At 37.3% G+C, this 20,058-nt stretch overlaps 1 protein-coding gene across 5 annotated transcripts in view; it reads left to right on the plus strand.

Annotated features, from left to right (window-relative positions):
* LOC122830212 (alpha-1,6-mannosylglycoprotein 6-beta-N-acetylglucosaminyltransferase B-like) overlaps positions 1-20,058 on the plus strand; it is a 115,654-nt gene that overhangs the window by 38,762 nt on the left and 56,834 nt on the right. For all 5 annotated transcript variants that reach the window (XM_044115386.1, XM_044115385.1, XM_044115387.1 and 2 more), the window contains exons 4-7: positions 5,640-5,749; positions 10,445-10,521; positions 10,846-11,025; positions 14,444-14,608. In XM_044115386.1, coding sequence (XP_043971321.1) covers positions 5,640-5,749; positions 10,445-10,521; positions 10,846-11,025; positions 14,444-14,608 — 532 coding nt within the window. The remainder of the gene's footprint in view (positions 1-5,639; positions 5,750-10,444; positions 10,522-10,845; positions 11,026-14,443; positions 14,609-20,058) is intronic.

The raw sequence follows: 20,058 nt of genomic DNA on the forward strand, positions 1-20,058 counted from the left end.
GTTGGACCAATAACCCAAATTAGCTTGTTTTCTACCATGCACCTTTAGGGGTGTTATAGGAAGAGGACAAGAATTACGATTTAATTACGTATAATAGGGGAAACTGGAAACATTTAGTGTTCAGATCATTTTTGAAAATTCGCTGAATGTGCATTCAAATTATTATTAAAAAGGTAAACCGGGCGTTCTGTGGTGGCGTAGGGGATGGCGCAACCCACGTTTGGAGGCCCTGAGTCCTCAACGCTGCTATCACGGGTTCGATTCCCGGACCCGTCGACATTTACCGCATGCCTTTGGCCCTCTCCTTCCCCATTTCCTGTCAGCCTACTTTTAAATAAGGGACAGCAGAGCCCACAAAAGACCCCCTGGAGGGGGAGAAAAGCAAACAAACAAAAAAAAGATAATCCGGGATTTTATTTAGAAGTAGTTAGAATTTGGATATGTAGTAGATCTTAATGAAACAAGTTATACAAACCTGACTGGAACACAACAAAAACACTAGATCAGGAAGAATGATCAAACCTTTACTCCAAAATAACATTGAAATCCGTAAAAAATTGAATTAGAAAAGGACAAAAGAAGAAGTTGGAGGTCAGACGACATAGGTTTTGTTTTGTGTCGTTAGAAATTGCACCTCTTTTTTTTTTTTTTTGTTTACGAAATTGCCTCATGCATTCCTCTATTTCATTTTGATAACTCTCATATTTGATTGAGGAAATTGCCCCCATTATGTCCCAATCAGGGCAGACAGGAAAGTCGTGCTGCTCCAGGCTCTTATCTCACTTCTCCTCCTTCCAGTGCATGCACACCCAAACATCCAGTCTTCTCAGTCTAACATTTCCTTTATTCAAAATTTGGTTTCCAGACAGCCTAACTAAACTCAGCAGGTGTGATGTGATGCACACTGACAGCAGCCCCTTTCGCTTCTTCAAACCTCGTTAAATGATCCTCGATAAGCACTCGGGTTCAGATCCGCGGAGAGGCGCCAGAGCGGAAAGATGGAACGATTAATATGGTCTGACGTTGGTGTTAACTGCAATCAATGTCTAGTAATGGGCTGTTTAATGCAGAGGAAGCTGTTCTCCTCTTGGGCCATTACAGAGAAGTAAGGATGTAATGGTCTGTTGTCAGTGAGCCGTACCAGCATGATGCATCCATGTTTTACTGTCCTGAAGGGATTTAAACTGGATTTAGGGTGAGCGCAGTAGAGAGTTATAGTCAAGCTGTAATTAGCTTTAAAGCAAACTTCAATCAATGATAATTACTTTATGACTTGACCATATCCACTGTGGATGTTAGACATATTAGACTGTAATACTCATGGTTTGTGGGTTTGTTATCTTTTTCTCAATGCATGTCTTCTTTTGTTTTAATTCTCCTCTGTAATGGACCACAAAGAAAATCTGATTCAGACACAACACAGGAACTGGCAATTAAAAGCAAATGATTGATTTGATCATGATAACTTAATTGGTTTCTTGAATTCTTTAGGAAATGTGTGAAGCAGGGCTGCAATTAAGCTGGAGACAAGAAAAAATACTTTACTAATGCAAATTACTGTACATTAAGAGGTAGTCCTATACATCGGCAGTTATAAACTGGTTCATTTTAGGCATATTTTGTGTTCTACCCATTAACGTTTTCCTAAAATGTACTAAAAACTGTTTAATAATTTTATTTGTTTTAAGCAGTGAGTGCAATCTCACAGACGTGTGGCAACACTACTGCTCCTAATATTAAAAACAGTATTGACTGCTTAACACAAAAAAGCTGAAAAGTTTGAAGAAGAAAAAAAAAATGAAATGAATGAATTTTTTTAGTTTTTACCCAGAGCTTCTCCAAAATTACAACTGGATTCTTCTTAGTGTTTTGACATTTTTTGGCAGACTTATTCTCTTCTGAATGTTTGAAAAGTCTTTTATTGCTACTGAATATCAGGAGGCATCTGAGTATCAGTGGCTTGTTTATTCTAAATGGACGAAATGTCAATATTGAGTTTTGTGTTGCTTGATTGTCGTTACCTTACTTGTGTAGCTTTTATTTTGGAGAAATTCTTGTCCCAGTTTTAAGAGTCCTGATATAAAATTTTGAGCAGGTAATTTTTGATATTCGCAGTGTGAGAATGACATGGACGGTAGGATTTGCTTGACATCCCTTGAGACGAGTAGCTACGTTATCAAAGCAGAAAGTTTCCAAGTCTGTTCATTCACTCTGTCATTTACTTCCACTCTGACTCCCTGTCTGTTGGGGTTTGTTTTTTTTAACATAGTTGCATAGTTGGTCAAAACGTACAATAGTTATATTTTTTACTCTCCCAACCATGACTGTCTTTCCTGTCTCTCCCATCACCCACTTCTTATACTTCATTTCCAAACACACATACAGAATACAGTACAGCAGAGTGTGTGAGTATGCGCTTGTCTGGGGTAAGACTGACAAGGTACAACTATGATTTTTTTTTTTTTCCCAGTGGGGAATGATGCAAATGAGAAAGTAGAGATTTATGGAAATATCTCAAATTTCAGGCCAGAAAGTGTGTCTTTCTGCATTTACAGAAAGACACACTTTTGCACACATGTAGGGTGGGAGTCTCAGCTCTGTGTGAGCTTCATTGCTGCTGACACACTCCCATGTAGCAGCGAATGAAACTTGATGTCTGAAGCCCCAGCCTGCGATTCGCCCACAGGGCAGCCACTCGTTAGAGCAGAAAACTGAGAGGAATAACAAGCCAGGGAGGGGGGCAGCAATGAGCCTGGGAAAATAAGCAAGGGAGATGAAAGCGCTGACAAGAATGCAGAGTTGATTCACTGTTTACTGTGCTATGAAAAAGGTTGGTAAGTCCCCCTTCAGGTGTACGCTCTCTAAAGATCAGTCGCTGTCCTTGAGCTTACTTATTCCTCCCCCTTAAGCACACAAGAAGGCTCAGTCAGTAACAGCATTTTTCCCAGAGGGCTTCTTTCCACAGCACCGAGCTCTTTCTCATAAAGTTACTCCAGGTCCTCGGGTAAGAAACGACTTGTTTTCTTTTTGACAGCATATACAAGCTCTGTGGATTTAATCTTTTAGGTTTACAAACAACATCTTAACTTCTGAACATTTCAAGGAACGCTGAACAATTCACTCAATGAAAAAAGAAAAAAAAGAAAAATGGAAGAGTAACACAATTTCAAACCGGCCAAAAAAAAAAGATGACCAACCTAAACTGTCAGGTTTGACAAGAAGAGCATTTCTAAATTTTTTGTCTTGCTAGAGAGTGGCACTATTAACATTATTAATTGGTGCACAAATTTGTACAATTAACAATGACACAGAAAAGTAATTATTTTCTGTTCTCTGCATACCTATTTAGTTTGCTTCTGTACTTGTCTAAAGTCAGAATAAAGTTGCTAAAATGTTATCAATTTTTGTTGTAAAACAAATCAAATCTGAAATAGGTAATGAAACATGGTTCAAAGAGAATATGTTTTAATCACAGTCGCTTTTGAAGTACTATGAAGTGCATGTACTTTAAACGTTCTGATTTTATTAAATCGCAACGCATGCTGACTAAACTCCTAATTTTGTCAATAAATTAAAAAAAATTTGCTGTTTCTTTAGTACAAAAAAACAGCACACCAGAAGCAGCTGGATCACAACAAAATTATGGTTTCCCTGTGACCCATCGCTCTGTAAACGAGGCCTGAAATGTCACACAGTTGAAACCTTACTTCTGTTTTCCAGGTCGACTGAAGAAATACTGTAATTCACATTGCTGAATATTGCCGGTACCAGTAGAAACGTTTCAAAAACCAGTGTGCACCCCTGCTAGTTATGGGCAAGTGAAGTGCTAGCTGTGTTACAGAGAGCAGAAAAAAGTGAGCTTTTTTTCTTTGCTATCATTCTTTGCCTTGGGGATAAGGAACTTTTTGCCCAGAGGATTTTGTTTGATAATTTTCTTCCCTAAGCACTGCTGTTTCATTAAGCAAAATCTGACAAAAACAGAAAGAAAAACACAGGGAAGTATAAACACTTTGTTTTGTTGTATTTTTACTGTATAACTCAAGTTAACATAGATTTTCTCAAGCTGTTATGCTTCCACTAAACACCCATCATCTTCCTTCCTCATCTACATACATTCTGCCATTTTCTTCTTTCCTCTTCGCTCTTCCATGTTAGTCCCATTTGCAAAAGAACTAACTGTCTACATTCATCAAAAGGAAGGGAGCTTTACAGCATAAGGCATGCAACAGTGGGCCATCAAATATGCATAATCTTGTATTTCTTTGATCCCAATCATTCTCTAATGTTTCAGTCGAGCCGTTTTGTTGGCTTCCACACAGGATCCATTTATTTTATCATTCCTCCAAAAACAAAATCCCCCCTGGTTTTTGTTGCTGCTGTCAGTTGATCTAGTTCCCTTTATTTTCTGCCAGTTTATATTCCTGTTCACAATCCAAGTATGTTTCTGGCTTCTGTTTTTGCCCTATCTAGGTCCCATTGTGAAATCTCTGTCTTTCAGTCTTTTAATCTGTTTCACTTCCTTTATGGCTTCCTTTATAACTAACTTTTTATAGAGTCAGATGAATTTACACTGCAGCAGAACACAGACATGAGATTACAGGGTGACACTCCAGAGAGTCCATCTGGCACAAAGTCCTGTCAAAGAAAGTTCAAAAGTGACATTGGATGATCAGCTCAACATGCAAAAGATTTGTCCTTTGAGGAAAAATACACAATTGGTTTTGCAGTGATTTGAAACTTGATACTCTTTGAAATGTTGTTAGGAAAAGGTTTCACTTTTGAAAAACTAATTTCACTGCTGCCAAGCTATATATAGAACATTTATACTTCTGTTGTTAAACTAAAATGTTGTTGGACAAAACAAAAAATGAGTAAAGTTAAGGAAATTCGCTTACTGACACCAAGTGCTGTGGTTTTTATTTTGGCTTTTGCCCCATTTAGTATTTAAATTTGCTGGGATACTATTTTAACCATATATGGGAGATTTATAGTTTCTGAGAAAAACACACCTGGGGAGCTTGGAGATTGAATAACACAGTAGAAAAAAAATGGCAGACCGCATGTCAGTGGGATTGTGATTCATGGAGATTATAAAGATAAAGTTGTTGTTTTAGTGCTCCCAAGCACCCAAAAATGTTCTTGCTTATAAAATTTAAGTTCACATGGAGTTTTATACCGCTGGACCTAATCAGTTTTAGACCCAATGTTTAAAGGAAAGACTGATCAATATACAAAACAAACAAACAAAAATAGAAAAAATCTTCAATATATTTTTTCCTGAAAACTGTTTGCTCTTCTTTAGGTTGTAAAATGACTTGAGTTTGTTGTGCAAATTATACTTTGGGCCATTACAGACACATTTCAGACTTTTCTGACTGGTGCTCATGTACAGAGAATCGAACCTGCGATGGCCGCGTCGAGGACTCAAGGGAAAAAAAGGGAAACATAAACTCTTATAAAAGTCAATTTCTCTTTTATGCTCCAATAGTGTACAGTCTACATCTGCCAAAACAGAGAGAGGAAACAAACTAATAAGACAAAGTAAAAAGCAAACATTTAGAGACATGAACTCATAAAAATAATATTTGTTGACCTGTAACTATTTTCTCCATGTTTCTGTGTTTTCATGTGTGTTGCAGGTTTCAACCAGCTGGCCTGGTGGAGAGGATCCAAGCTATAGCTCAAAATGTTTCCAACATGGCCATCAGAGTGGAGCAGATGCTGCAAAGTAGCATGATGCAAGGCAGAGGTACAGTATCACTCTGATATTGCTTTACAAACGTTTTGTCTGAGCTTTCACTCCCTTGATCGAAATTAATACTATAAATATCAAATTGTTTTAAATACGGTAGTACGACTTGATATAATTGAAATCAGATCAGTTTTAAAGCTTTTGGAAAGCCACAATAAGTTTGTACATTTTATGTAATAGCTAGATTAGAGAACTTGACACTATAACATTTGAGAGAAAGAAATCTGGTTTTATATCTCACTCCCACTCATTTTTAATGATGTGTACCAACACTGTGTCTACGGTCTACACACACTCCTCTCAGTACTTGCAGCCTTGCCTGTTGGGGACGACTCAGCAGATTTTGACATTTGTTTTGCAAAGCTTTAACAATTGTTTTAAATGATTGCTTGCACTGACGCCACAATTATTTTTTTAGTGACAAAAGTCAAACTCTATCTGTATATTTTCCTTTAATTCATATAGCAGCAGGCTTTCCAGTGACCAATGATTGACAAATATATTTAGTTATGGTACGGGAAGTGAAGTTTGTTGGTGCTTTTGTGCAGTAAAAAAGTGCTGTGTAAGTCAAACTTAACTGAATGAAATGTCCCTTTGCCAGTCTGTATTTGTTTAAGTTGGATATTTTTGTCTTCCAAAAAGAAGGCAGAATATTTCTTTCCAAACACATCATTTTTCAGTCCAATTTGTGGACATTTTGTTATTCTAAATTAGGTTTTGTTTACATGTATGGTAATATAGATTCATCGGATGGATTAAGAGGCAATGCAACGATTCAAATTGGTGTCAGAGGTGGACTGGAGCAAGACTGGGTACAGACTATTAAATTCAGCAACAATTCAGGTTTTTTTTTTATTTATTTTGCATCGAATACACAACAAACATAGTTTTAGTACATTTTACAAAAACAGCATTAAGTTTATCGACAGAAACATAATCCATTCAGTCCAATCATACAAAAAGATTCAGTCAGTTACATATTTTCCATTTTTTAATTGTTGATAATGAAATATCTAAATGTCCTTACTGACCCAAAGTGAACTTGAGTTTCTATAGTCTCATATTTGTCTCCACTTTTTGATTAATGCTTGTCATTACAAACGGCACCTCTTAGATATTATGAAAACCAGTCAAAGTTTTAAAAGACAAATGTGAATGCAGCCAACAAAACAATCAATAGAGCAGCGCTTCAGAGGGGCATACAGGTAGCTAGAAAATGCAATGTGGAAACAATTAAGAAAAACAAGCAGAAAAATTAACTACATATTAACACTACTGCTTATCTGGAAAAACAGTAAGTGTTCTCTGTAATCTTCTCCAAAGAAAGCATAAAATGCCACAGCTCACAGTTGTCCTTCGCTGTGCTTAACTTGATGTCCAGCTGGATTTGTGCACAGCTGTCAGCTTTGGTTAAAGCAAAACTAAACTGTCACTGTTACTCACAGCAGACGAGGGAGACTTGCAACAAGTCACAGGTGTTATTTATTGGTTTCTCTACTGACCAGGATCACTTCTGATAACTGTCAGGAAAAACTCTTTCCAACCGTTCATGCCTGTATACTGATCCTAAAGAAGCATGGTAGAGCATTCTGTTATCGCAGAGTTTAATTCCCATTTACAGCACAACAAATCTACTTACTGTCTCACTGACATAGAAAGGAGAGCAGCTTTAGGTAAATAATGTTCCAGCATGACCTCTTATGCATAGGAGGTCTCTAAACTATTCTCACAGAAGTTTTAATTGCAGCTTTATTTAATTATTAGTATGAAAAACCATGGAAGAAAATTGGATTTCAGGAAAACCTGGACTTGAGCATCAAAATCTCTTCTAAATGTAACATAAATATCCTATAAAATGTGTTTCTTACTTCTAGACCCCCAAAAAATCATTACACAAACACTGATCCAAAATTCAGATTTTGTGCTGCAAAATACAATCTGATTAAAATGATTAGGTGTTGGCAGGGTTTATTGATCATTGATTACATCTGACAGTGTGCTTTTGTGGGGTGCTGATCATTATTTGCCATTTTCACACTTTTTTAAGTTTAAGATTTGTTGGCACCAAAATGTTTTAGGGGTTTTCAATGTAATACTTCATAATTACTATGTGTAAATATCTACTCACTGCTTTGTACACTTTTTTCCATATTTTACTAATGCTTTGCTGCAAGGAAATGTGATTATGTGACTCCAACTAAAAGTAATTAGGTCACAGTCTGACATACAGAGTTGACTGGCCTAAACGGAGATCAGAGCACTTATGGTAATTAAGTTAATGTGTATGATAAAGTCCTCATAAAATTATACATACAATTTTATTAATTTATTCACAAGATATGAAATTTTTTTATATCTCCATAATGTCATAAAATATGCAAGGACTGCATCAATGTGTGTAATATCACCATTAATTTATGTCAATAATATTCTGATGGATGGAGGCTCAGAGCTTGGCCACACTGGATGCATATTTTATTTGTTGAAGTGTTAGAGGTTACAAAGTCTGTCTAAGATATTGTTCTAAATGAAAACGATTCAGCAAAAATAAAGGGCACAGAAATTCTATGCAAATGTATAATACATGGCTTTGAAATTGATTAAATGGCAAATATGGTTACAAATTGGTTACAAATGTTCACAAATTTGAGGGATGACATTGACATTGCTTTTATCTGTCATTCAGTACTTATTTTCTTTCTCAACATTTTTAGTCAAAACCTAAATAACACTGAAAAGAATTTCCTTCCCCTCTGCTTTGCTTTTTCTCTTCGGGGTAACTCTTTACTTGAGAATAAATGAGAGTTACGTCTCCTTTTGTTTTTCCCCTGCTGCGTCTGCAGAGACAATAGCGCACGGCAAAATGAAAATACTGCTCCTTTCTCTAATCACAAATGAATTGAAATCCTGCTGGCAGACTTTATTATCATACGGCTCAGTGGCAGTTTATTCATCTCGTGCTTTGGCATGTGGGAGAGGAAGCAGAGAGGGAGTTGGAACGCGCGGTTAAAAATGTCCCTTTTCGTGTAATGGCTCGCAGGGACAGGACTAAAGCCTTTATCTAGTTAAATGACCACATTTTCAATTGTTGCTGTTGTAATCATATTTGCAGACACAGTGAGTCTCTGTGTGTGTTTTCAGTCACAGGAGAGAAGCCACGGGGAAGACTTGTGTAGAAGAATTTCTCTTTTTCATCAAGCAAATGGAAACAGACAGAATACGAGACAAAGGAAAGTTGTTGGTTTAGAGAAATGAAAGAGAAGGGAGGAAGGGGATGAAAAACACTGAGGATGAGGAAGAATCAAGATGTGACTCTGTGTCTGTGCCTCTTTTTTACTGGGATCAGCTGCAGAAGAGCAGTTAACTAAGTCAGTGAAGCAATTAATACAGTGGCCACAGTCTAAGTGTGCAGACATAATTGTTGGTGAAACGCCTGAAACAGCTGGCAGCAGCAAAACTCAAGATCTAATGGTAGGACTTGTGAATAGTGAGTAGAAGAGAGAATTCACAGAAGTAGGAAGATTATCAAAACCTATGTCACTGTGAATTATAATGTTAAAGAAACATTGCTACTCTGTTTGGTAACATCATTCATAAGCCAATTACATGTTTTGCAGCTACAGTCTTTATTATATTTTAATGAGATTTATGTTACAAAGTGACACAAAGTAGTGGTTAAGGTTGGAGAATCTTAACCATTAACCAATGGTGCAACCATTTATTGGTTAAGTTTAAAGCAGAGTTATGTCAGAAAACAATATCAAAGTCTTTCTCCTTATAATGGAAATTATATGGTTCAGGTGCAAACTTGCCAAAATATGCCTATCCACCTAAACTACATGCAGAGCATGAAGAGGCTCTCTCCAAAATGACTCTGGAGGAGCTGTAAAAATCCACAGCTCTGTTGGAAGAATCAGTTGACAGGAAAACTATTATTCATGCACTCCATGAATCTGGCCTTCATTAAATAACAAGAAAAAGTCATTGTTTGAAGGAAACAATGAGATGTCACCTCCATAGTTTGTTCCAGCAAACACCAATGCTGTGTGCTGGAAAACCAATGCAGCATGTAACTGTGGAGACCTCATCCTCACACTGAAGCGTGGTGGTGAGAGGATCTGATGTGAGTTGATAGAAAGATGAATGAAGCAAAAGATGGTTTGATCCAAGATACAGACCTGTTGGAGACAAAAAAGTAGCTTAAAACTGGTGTCAAAGTGTGTTAACCCAAGTTACCATTTCCAGTTTTGCACCACTTTTTGTCAGCCTGTCAAGTAAAATCCAGGGGAAGTTTGTGATAAAGAAAAATATCAAGTATTTCAAGGTGTGTGTGCTTTCTAAGACTTAATATACACTAAATGGAATATTCACAATTATGTATGCAGTGCTTATAGTAGTCAGAAATATACTATTCTTCAAGAAATATTTTTTTTCTATAAATATTCAGGTGGATGATAAACAAGCTGATTAATAATATCAAATATTGATCAGACTCACAGGAGACTGAATTTTTACAAGGAAGCAAAGCAAGCACTTAAAAAATAGTTTGCAGCTCAACATTTATTCTGTTACTTCTCAGTAAATAGCTTAAGCTGGTTCAGGCCAGGTCTTCCACCAAAGCAGCATCAGGATTTTATGAACATGTCTCTGTTTTCCATCTGAAGGAAGAATTTCTCTCTGTGTTTTTGTCAGTGATGAGAGATGGCACCGTGAGCCAGTGTGAAGTACCAAGGGACAGCCGCTTTCCAGAGTGCCCTGGAAAAGTGGATGTAAGTTCATACATTATAGTGCTTTTTATAATTTCTGCATCACTGTGCATTGGACAAACAATGTCGTAGAGACTGATGATGTCACAGCCCAAGTAAAGATGCCGTTCTAGGATATTGTCGTCTTTCTAACTTTCAGTTTTATTTTGTTTCGCCTTTGACCTGTGTTCTGACCAATGAATGGTGTCCTTGTGACCTGGTTTCACTTCAATTTGCTTTTGACTGAAGTCATCATATAGGCCATCAATTGTTTAAATTGGTCTGTTTGTAGGTACAGAATAATTTTCTGATTCACACATATCCACTTTCTCTCTGTCCGTCCTCCAGTGGATGCGTGCTCGTTGGACATCGGACCCTTGCTATGCCTTCTACGGTGTTGATGGTTCAGACTGTTCTTTCCTCATCTACTTGAGTGAAGTGGAGTGGTTCTGCCCTCCACTGCCCTGGAGGAACCACACAAGCACCCCCACTCAGCACATACAGCAGACAAAATCCCCCAAGAGACAAGTAAGGACACCACTCCCAAATAGCAGCCAGAAATTGTACTCGGTAATGTGCTACAGAGAGTTTTAAATAAGCTTTAAATGACAAATATATTCAGTTATAATAACATTATGTGAAGACTACCAGATGCTGGCTGATGGTCAGTAAATTCACAAGTGATTGTGGTCGACCTGCCACATCAGTGTAGCAGCAAACACAGCTGCTAGCAAACTATCCGAAAGCTGCAACTGACATTGTAGCGTAATGCTGCACATTCAAAAGAATGACACTGAATTCTTGATATGTGGCTTACTATTGCTGGGTTTCAGACACGTGACCCAGATGAAGCGCGGAATTCAGATGGAGGTCCGGAAGTGGACTTCTCTGGTTCAAAACAAAGCAAAATTGATCTCAATGAGAACGCTAATGCCCTAAATAGACTCTAACCGACAAGGCTTCTCGAAAAAATATGCGTATAATTAGGATATGATCTGTATTATCCCGGTTAAAAAAAAGACTTCTCTAATAGACTTTGCAACTTAATCAAATGGAAAACTTACTTTAATCTTAAAAAAGAGTTTGGACCACTGAGGAACGGTGCAGTTCTGTTCCTCAGAACTGACATCTCGAGTTAAGCAGGTTTAACACAAGAGATGTGACAGAGGTAACTCATTCTTTGGATGCATGTCTGTGTGATGGCTCTCTGAGCGCCGACTCCAGTCACAGCACCCACCAAACTCAGCAGTTATCCCTGTTTGTGCATCTTTGCATACCACACATTTTCCTTTCCATTTATTTAGTTGGATTCACACTGTGAATATCCCTTTTTTTGGCAGAGACATTTTAGGACTGAGCCTCTGTGTGGAGGATGCCCATGACTGTCTGCTGGACAACTGTTAAGTCAGCAGTCTTCCCTGTGATTATGTAGGCAGTATAAATTACTCCTTTGTTAAAAATTACTTTTTTAATCGTATTGGTAATCACATTTTCTTAAAATCAGAATTTGGGGCGTAGGGGAGGGTCAACCGTACGCGAAGGAAATCAAAACTGTGATACACATCTAGATATCAGTTTTGCTTTCTGAAATGAATCACTGAAATATATTGCCTTTTAATTTATTTAGACGCTTTTTCAAGGTACACTACTGAAAGTTTAGTTTATTTTGGTGCCTTTTTAAAAGCATTGCCAGAAATTGTGAAATGTTCCTTTTTTTTTTAACCTTATATCTTATGACATCTCTCTTCAGGCTTGTTTTACTAAAAACTGGAAACTTATATAGCCCATTGAGAATGATTTCATTGAGTTAAACACATATATTTCATTAACATACCAACTTAGAGAAAGGAAGTTGTAACTTGAGCATTGTCACATTCAAAATCCTAAATATCCACATAACCCCTAGAAGCTGCTGTGTTATGTCAAAGCCATTTTTTGCCAACGAAGTTTGCATATCCCTTGAAATCATCATACCCACACAACCATCTGCTCAAATTTTTCAAACTAATGCCTGGCATTCGCATTTCAGCACAATCTTCTCTAAAAAATAAAGCTGTCTCTGCAGAGAATTTCATCAATGCTAAAAGAAGCTAATTATGTAGTACCAATCAGACGAGGTTGAGTCCTTTTCTTCTGAAGATGCTCTAGAGTAATAAGAGGATGAGCAGTCTGACCTCACGACTACATAACGGTTAACCTTCTTCTGAGCCTGTTTGCTCACTGTTAATTAATACAGGCTGGATCTGCATCATCATCATTATCCTCCCCCCTCTTTTTATTTTCCTCCACATTAACTTTGAGGTCAAAGACCAGATTAGCGCCATCCTTCTACACATATTAACACAAAAACACCCAATGTTAGCCAATTCCAAGGTCAAATCCATCTATCTCTTTGTTGAAATAAAAAAAAAATAATCTCTTAGCTACTAGTACAAATTATCTTTTTAATAAAGCAACAAAAAGCTCTGCACCTTATTGCTGATTGAAATTATCTCAAACTTTTAAAATAAACTGCTATGGATGTAAACATTGATTTGCCAGACAGTTTATTACGTATACTAATGCTAGATCCAGGTTTGACTGTAGCCCTACAGTTGAAACCAGATATTTACATACACTGAATGAAAAAGACACAACATATTTTCTTTCTCACTTTTTAAAGTTAAATCGGACCAAACATTTCTGGTTTTAGTTTAGTTAGAATTATCAAAATTATTTATATTTTCTAAATGCCAGAAAACGTGGTTCCATGATACTGGCCAAATACCTGTAAACTTTAGAATTTGAGGAAAGTTACCAAAAACAAAGTAAAAAATGGTCTTGCCAAGTTTTCTGACATTTCACAAATTCCTCCTTCTCGATATCACGTATCGCAGCAGTCCATCTGCTTTAAGGTTTGATGTGCAGTCAGAAAAAGTTATTTTATCATCTCAAACCAGTCTACACATTCGTCTCTCACATCAATAAGATATTTTCCTCCATTCAACTCCTTCTCACCATGATATTTCAAATATTTTCCAATAAAACTCAGAGAGGGTTGTGGGTGGAAATCATGAGAAATCTGCAGTTTCTTGAATGCTAAGACAAGCACGTCTGAATTGTCTTTGTTCACCTTCCTGATTTTTGGAATAACATTGGTCTGGTCTCATCTAATTGTATAAATACGTTGAGTTTCTTTAATGTGATTAGCAGACAAACTGTTTCTGTTATCAAGCAGTCCAACAAGTGTATTTAATAAAGTTTGTGGATAGTCTGCAGCAGTGCTTCTCTCAGTTTCATTCATTTAGTCAATCTTCTACATTGTATTGCAACACAAATATAATGAATAGGACCAAAATGTATTTCAGTGCTGATCATGTCATTTTTGTCATCATTATTGCATATTCACTGAAGTGTGTTCAAAATGTTTAGCATCGTGTCAGAGAAGATGAAACCTAGAGTCTCCTTTCCTCCAGGTGACCCGAATAGCTGCGTTGTGGATTACAGTACTCTTGGGTATGGGACTGTGCCATAGTTCTGTTCCGCGGAGAGAAATCTTGACTGTTTATAGCTTTAGTTAAAAATGCATGGGATTGCGTTGAGACATCTCTCCATATTTTTCAGTGACAGGGGACACTAAAGCTGCCAAGTGAGCAAGGTCACATTCTCCTTTGAAATAATTCTCTAATGTTTGGAAAGCGACTGCCTGTCTCTCTCTGCTGAAATGAGAATCATGTGGCCAAATGGTTCATGCTTTATGGAATTGTCATTGTATAAAGGAAGATTTACCTTGAAAGACTACAATAACTATTATTTTCACTGCTTTCTTGGCTGAGAATTCAGCACTTCACAGATGACAAATACAATATTTCCAGGTTCTGTGGCACTTTCAGCATTTGTAACCTAACATTTACCACTTCTTCCTCATTTATCGTTTCATTCAATCTAATTTACATCATTTTCTCAGGCTGCCTTCCGCACAGACCTTTCTGTTCTGCTGGATCAGGTCGGCGGTGGAAAAGAGTCTCTGAGCTTCATGAAGCGCAGAATCCGACGGCTCGCACAGCAGTGGGCAACGGCTGCAAACCGTCTAGGTGCCAAACTTGGACAACGTTGGAGGGACCAGAAGAAGGTGAGAAGCTAGATAAAGTTCAGTGCACTGGGATTGATTACACTGCACACTCCTGAAACTCCATGTTAATTTCTGTCAACTCATTAATTCTACAGTAACCAGGATTAGCTTAGCTGACCCAAATCCTCTCATGCAGATCTCACAGAGAGGCTGTGGTTCCTTTCACAAAAGACGTCAAGACATTATTATGTCGCCTTTTTTCCGTCTACATGTGTTTCAAAGCAGCGAGAGAGTTAGACATCAGTCCTCCTCTTGTACGCCCCCAACTCGCCGAACGAGGTTTTTAACACGCCCACATCAGCTGACTCCTTTACAGGTCAAAGACCAATCCAGTGATGACCAACCAGCTACAGGGCTTAAAATATTAAGCTGTAGCTCAACACTCAAAATCCTTTCAGACATGTGATGTAGGAAGGTGAGTTACACAATTTGAACTTGAAGCACATGCTTGCTCAATACCTGGATAACTTCACTTACTTTGTCCACCATTATTGTTTTGGAAAAGAAAATGGCATAGGGAGAGTCGGGACACAGATTTTATGCGTGCTGCTGCCCCATCTTGTTATTTGAAAACCACAAATATGTGGGATATTACCAATTTAACTCGTGTTTTTGAGTTGCCAGAGGTCATACGTGGCTTGTCTTTGCGGGTTTGCGACAGAAATGAGTTGTGAAAGAGGCTTAGGATTACTGAAGCCAACACCATAGAATTGGACGTAGAGAGAGATAGTAATAGTACTTCACCATTACACTGATGTATGTGTTATTCACAGCGACTGGAAATACATAGTACAGCCTCTGTTATGTTGGCACCACAAACATTCATGTGACATTGTTGTTTGTGATGTGAAAGAAACAGGCACACCTCTGGTGTTCTGTCTGAGTCTTCCTTTAGTTATTTGAGTAGTAACAATAGTGGCTCTTGTCCTTTTGATTAAAATCTTTGCTGCAGTACATTGCACTGCAATGAGACCTCATGGCTCCAGATCTGACGATGTTAAAACGTGGAAGTGTTTCTCATTTAGGGATTGTCTGCTTTGAAAGGTTTAATCCAGTTTCTATCAGCATGGCTTTGTTTGGTGAAATTAATTTTGCAAGTATACAGCATTGTGATGCCCATTTGAAAAATCTGGACTGGTTTTATAATAAAAGTACAAAAATCACAGCAATTACTCTTAGATAGAGAGAGTTGTCGTAATGTATGAATGTTAAAACCCGGACATAAATATTCTAATTTAATTATAGACCACTATTAACTCTTATTTTGAGGTAATGGTTCACAATTAGAATAAAAGCATATTCCTCAATCAGGAACAGGAGGTCTGGGTCAGAGGTCAGAGGTCAGTCAAGTGTTAGATCAAGCTGTTGATGTACTGCTATGAGAATAAGAAGAGGAGCTGCTTCTTTATATCAAAACACGTCGGCTGAAGTTGCTTGTGCATTTGAAGGATGTGTCTCCTGAGCAGCTCCCTTTGGAGACTCCAGGACTGATCCAGAATTTTCTGGAAGGATTATTGTGTATATTCTTCCTGGTTTGAGAACAAATTGGGATTACCCAGAGAAGCTGGAGAGTGTTACTGGGCAGAGGTACATCCAGTATCCCTATTACCTCCATGACTCAATCCCAGATAAACAGAAGACTGTGGATTATACATCAAAACATGATTGGATAGAAAAAGAAGCAAAAAAGATATCAAGAAGTAGCGGAATCTTAGGAAATTTAATAGCCTTTTGTTTGTTTTTTGTTTTTTTATCTGTTGTATGCTATTAGTTAGTTTGCTGCAGTATCTCATTGGAAAACAGATTTTTATTCTGGTTTCTGTTGTACTGTATCTGTGCTGAATGGACTTGTCTTCTTCCTGCTGGTGGCTATTTATGTCAAAGACACAGTGTGAGAGCAAGAAATATAGTCCGTGTGAGAATAAATCTGAGAAGAAACCGAAGCGGGCGCAGAGCTAAGGTAGAATGATGATGAATGACTGGGATTATGACGTGGTCCCAAGCCTGTGCCGGTGCTATAGGGAAAAGAATGAGACAAGAAAGGCAGTACAACAGAGGGACGGATGGCGCTGTAGAATATGGATTAGGAGAGGATTGATGAGGGGCGAGAAGGGACTCATATGCTACGGTGATGAGAAAGAAGCCGTTCCTGGGAGACTGTTTGGCTTCTTCCATTAAGAACAGGCTTAAAATATACAGTTAAAAGAGGAATTTACTATCTTACTTCACCAAATAGTAAAATAAATCATTGATCTGTCACTGTTTCAATGCTTGCTGAGGAAATTCATAATATTTTAACTGAGATTTTTATTGATAAATTACTACAATACAAGAGTGCACAATGAACACAATATCTCCTCTTCCTTCCTAAAAGATTTCTTCCTGCCCATCCTAAAATAAGTTGATATGGTTGGAATAACCTTCAGTGATCACATGGATATTCTTGGTTCTAACAATGCACTGACAGGATTTAGTTGGTTGAATTTAGCTGATTATGTTCTATAAAGTGCTGCTGGTGCTTTCACAACAGACGATTTTCAGAATTTCGGTTTGCTTACACTATGGCATATGTGACTTGTGTTTGCCATGAAGTAATTAGAGCTCTCAACAAGCAACACATCATGGCCCATGCCATACCAGTGTTATTTATACAGCACTTTACACACCCACATGATTCAGCAATGAGAAAGAGACTGGAGAAAAATTGTATCCATGGAGACTTCTGACTAAAATCAGCAGAAAGGCTTGTCATACATTTGCCAAAATACATCTTGATAATCTTGAAGTCTTTTAGGAAAATATTCTGGGGACTGACGAGACAAAAGTTGAAGTTTTAAGAAGGTGGACATGGCTGGAAACCTTTGTAAGTTTAACTAATTCTGCAAAAATGAGTGAGACCAAATTAGGGGAGCACAACATGTCGTGAATATATTGTTATCGTAATGTCAGTGTGTGCAATACTCAAGTTGGAAATCACTATTTGAAGTGGAAAAACTGTTGGCTAATATTTCAAATGTTATGATCTTAAATTTTATATGCTAATGTAATATTTACTCACATAGACAGCTCATGCCAGACTGATCTCCAAGTGTAGGATGCACAGATGAGAAGGGAAAGAAGAAAAGAGGCATATATTGCAACTCATACCACCATTGCTAATTTTACCAGTCGTTGCATGACTTTCTGATATTGCACAACCCTAGCCACAATATTAAAGACTCATTTCCAGTTACCACAGACAAGTAATCATTACTAATTGTTGCTGCAAAGGATAGCACATAAATTATCACGTTTAGGGTAACAGGCAGTGAATTTTAGGAAAAGATTGGAAGATTGTGTCAAATAATATTTTTTGATAAGCATAGACATATGCTTATCAAAGCATAAGTCAAAATAACAAAACAGACGAAATACTGAAGAGCACAACTATTATTCCACAATACCATATCAGAATAATTTGACACACAAATTTTTAACTTTAATTAGCTCTGACCCCTGGTGAATAAAACATTGATCTATTTTAGCTCCAGCCAGCTCCTGCAGTTTGTCTTTGACACAATATCTCCTTCAACTCACAAGTTCTGCATTCTGCTTGAGTATACATTCCTGGCTATTCCAGTGGGGCTTTGTTGACTCTCCCCGTTTGCCTTTCTCTTTGATTCTTGAGCAGAGCGTTTATTCAGAGAGAGAATAAATTAACAAAGCAGAGGCAAAAATGAAGACACAGAAGATCAGAGGTGAGAGGAACAGTGCAGGAAATGTGGATGTATGTTTGCTGTGTGTACCTTTGACTTGCTATAGGTACTTAATGGGAAACGTTGAAGAAATTTTGTTGTTAAGTACAGGGGATATTCCCTTTATTCAAACCTTACGTGCTATTTTCTATCACAATTGTTACAAATTTGCTGATGCATATCCAAATTGTACTGAGAGTTGTGTTACACCTGCTTGTGGACTATTATTTATTATGAAATCTTTTGATAAATAACACATTTATAAACATTATTTAAAAATGACATTTCCTTACCTATTTGTAGGTGTTCCCTGTAAGTTCTTTAGGGATTTTTTGTAATATGCTTAACATTGTATTTTTGGTCATCTTTTTAGTCCTATAGTTTTGTTTTTGAGCTTTTGATCATTTCAGATTCAATAGTTGCCTTTGGTTCATCTTATGTGTTTAACAAGTTTCCTCAGTTTGGATTTGTTTCAGTTACCTGCTTTTCTCTCCCAATTGACCTGCAGCCATTTGTTTGTTGCTCCCTAAATATGCCGTGGAGCTGCTTTGTTTGCATGTTGGCATGTGTCTGTGTGTTTCTTTTGCTTTTTGGTTTTTGGTTCCGGTTCTGCTCAATGTAAATTTTTTGTTAAGATTTTAATCTTTTGTTTCATTCAATCTGCCTCCAGCCACAACCAACCATTATTTGACGATATGGTTGCAGATTACTTGTTTCAAAAAAAAAAAAGAAAAGAAAAATTACAGTTTGTGTCCATAGTCAGACTATTGTTCAAAGCTCTGGTCTAGTCTAACTGAATTGTATTTAAGGTTATTCAGAAGTACTGTCATTAGTGATAGTTGTGTATCCAAGAAGATTAAATGCTAAAACTGGATCAAAATGTGCACTAAACAAAGAGAAACCAGGCCAATGAAGGACCATTTTGTATCATAGTTGTTCCAATCCGGCCAATTTTTTTTCCAAGACATCAGCAAAGAAATATTCAATAAAACTTTGCAAGAATGTAAAAAAAAATTGAGAGATTATTGTGGAGTTTTAAAGATCCTTACCTTTTGTTTAAAACATACTCTCCGTTCACTGCTTACATCTGGTTAGTTTTTGTTTCCCAGCCAGTGACTTGGTGTGCATCTTTGCTTCTACATTTAGTGTGTTTTGCAGCTTGTGGCAAACTGTTAATTTGCCTTCTCCGTATGTCTACCCTCTTGAGGGTTAATTGACCTCATACTGATTGAGTGCAGACAGCGTTGAGACTAATGGAATATGAAAGGGAGTGAGGAGGAAGGGTGAAGGGAGGAGCAGAAAAGTGTGAAGGAACAAGGAAAGCACTATGGCAATGATAATGACCAAACATGATTATTATTATTATGAAGGGTAAAATCATGTACCATGCCTTCAAAATATCTATACTGTTTAAACAATTTCACCTTTTATCACATTAAAATTACACATTTTGGTATATTTTAAGTGATTTTGTTTATTTATTTATTCGTTTGTTTGTTTATTGTTTAGCAAATTAGGAATTTTTTGTTAGCTTTTTATTTATTTCAGTCTCCCCAAGTAAATCAGCTTCCCTGTCCCTGCTGAAGAAAACCGTCTTAGCATGATGCTGCCACAACCATTAAAGATCGGGAAGGTGTAGTCAGGATTATATGCGGCGTTCCTTTTGTGCCACACATACCATTTTACATGTTGAGCAAACATGGAAGATGCATTAGA

The sequence above is a fragment of the Gambusia affinis genome, linkage group LG04 (genome assembly GCF_019740435.1).
Source record: "Gambusia affinis linkage group LG04, SWU_Gaff_1.0, whole genome shotgun sequence".
NCBI classification, from domain to species: Eukaryota; Metazoa; Chordata; class Actinopteri; order Cyprinodontiformes; family Poeciliidae; genus Gambusia; species Gambusia affinis.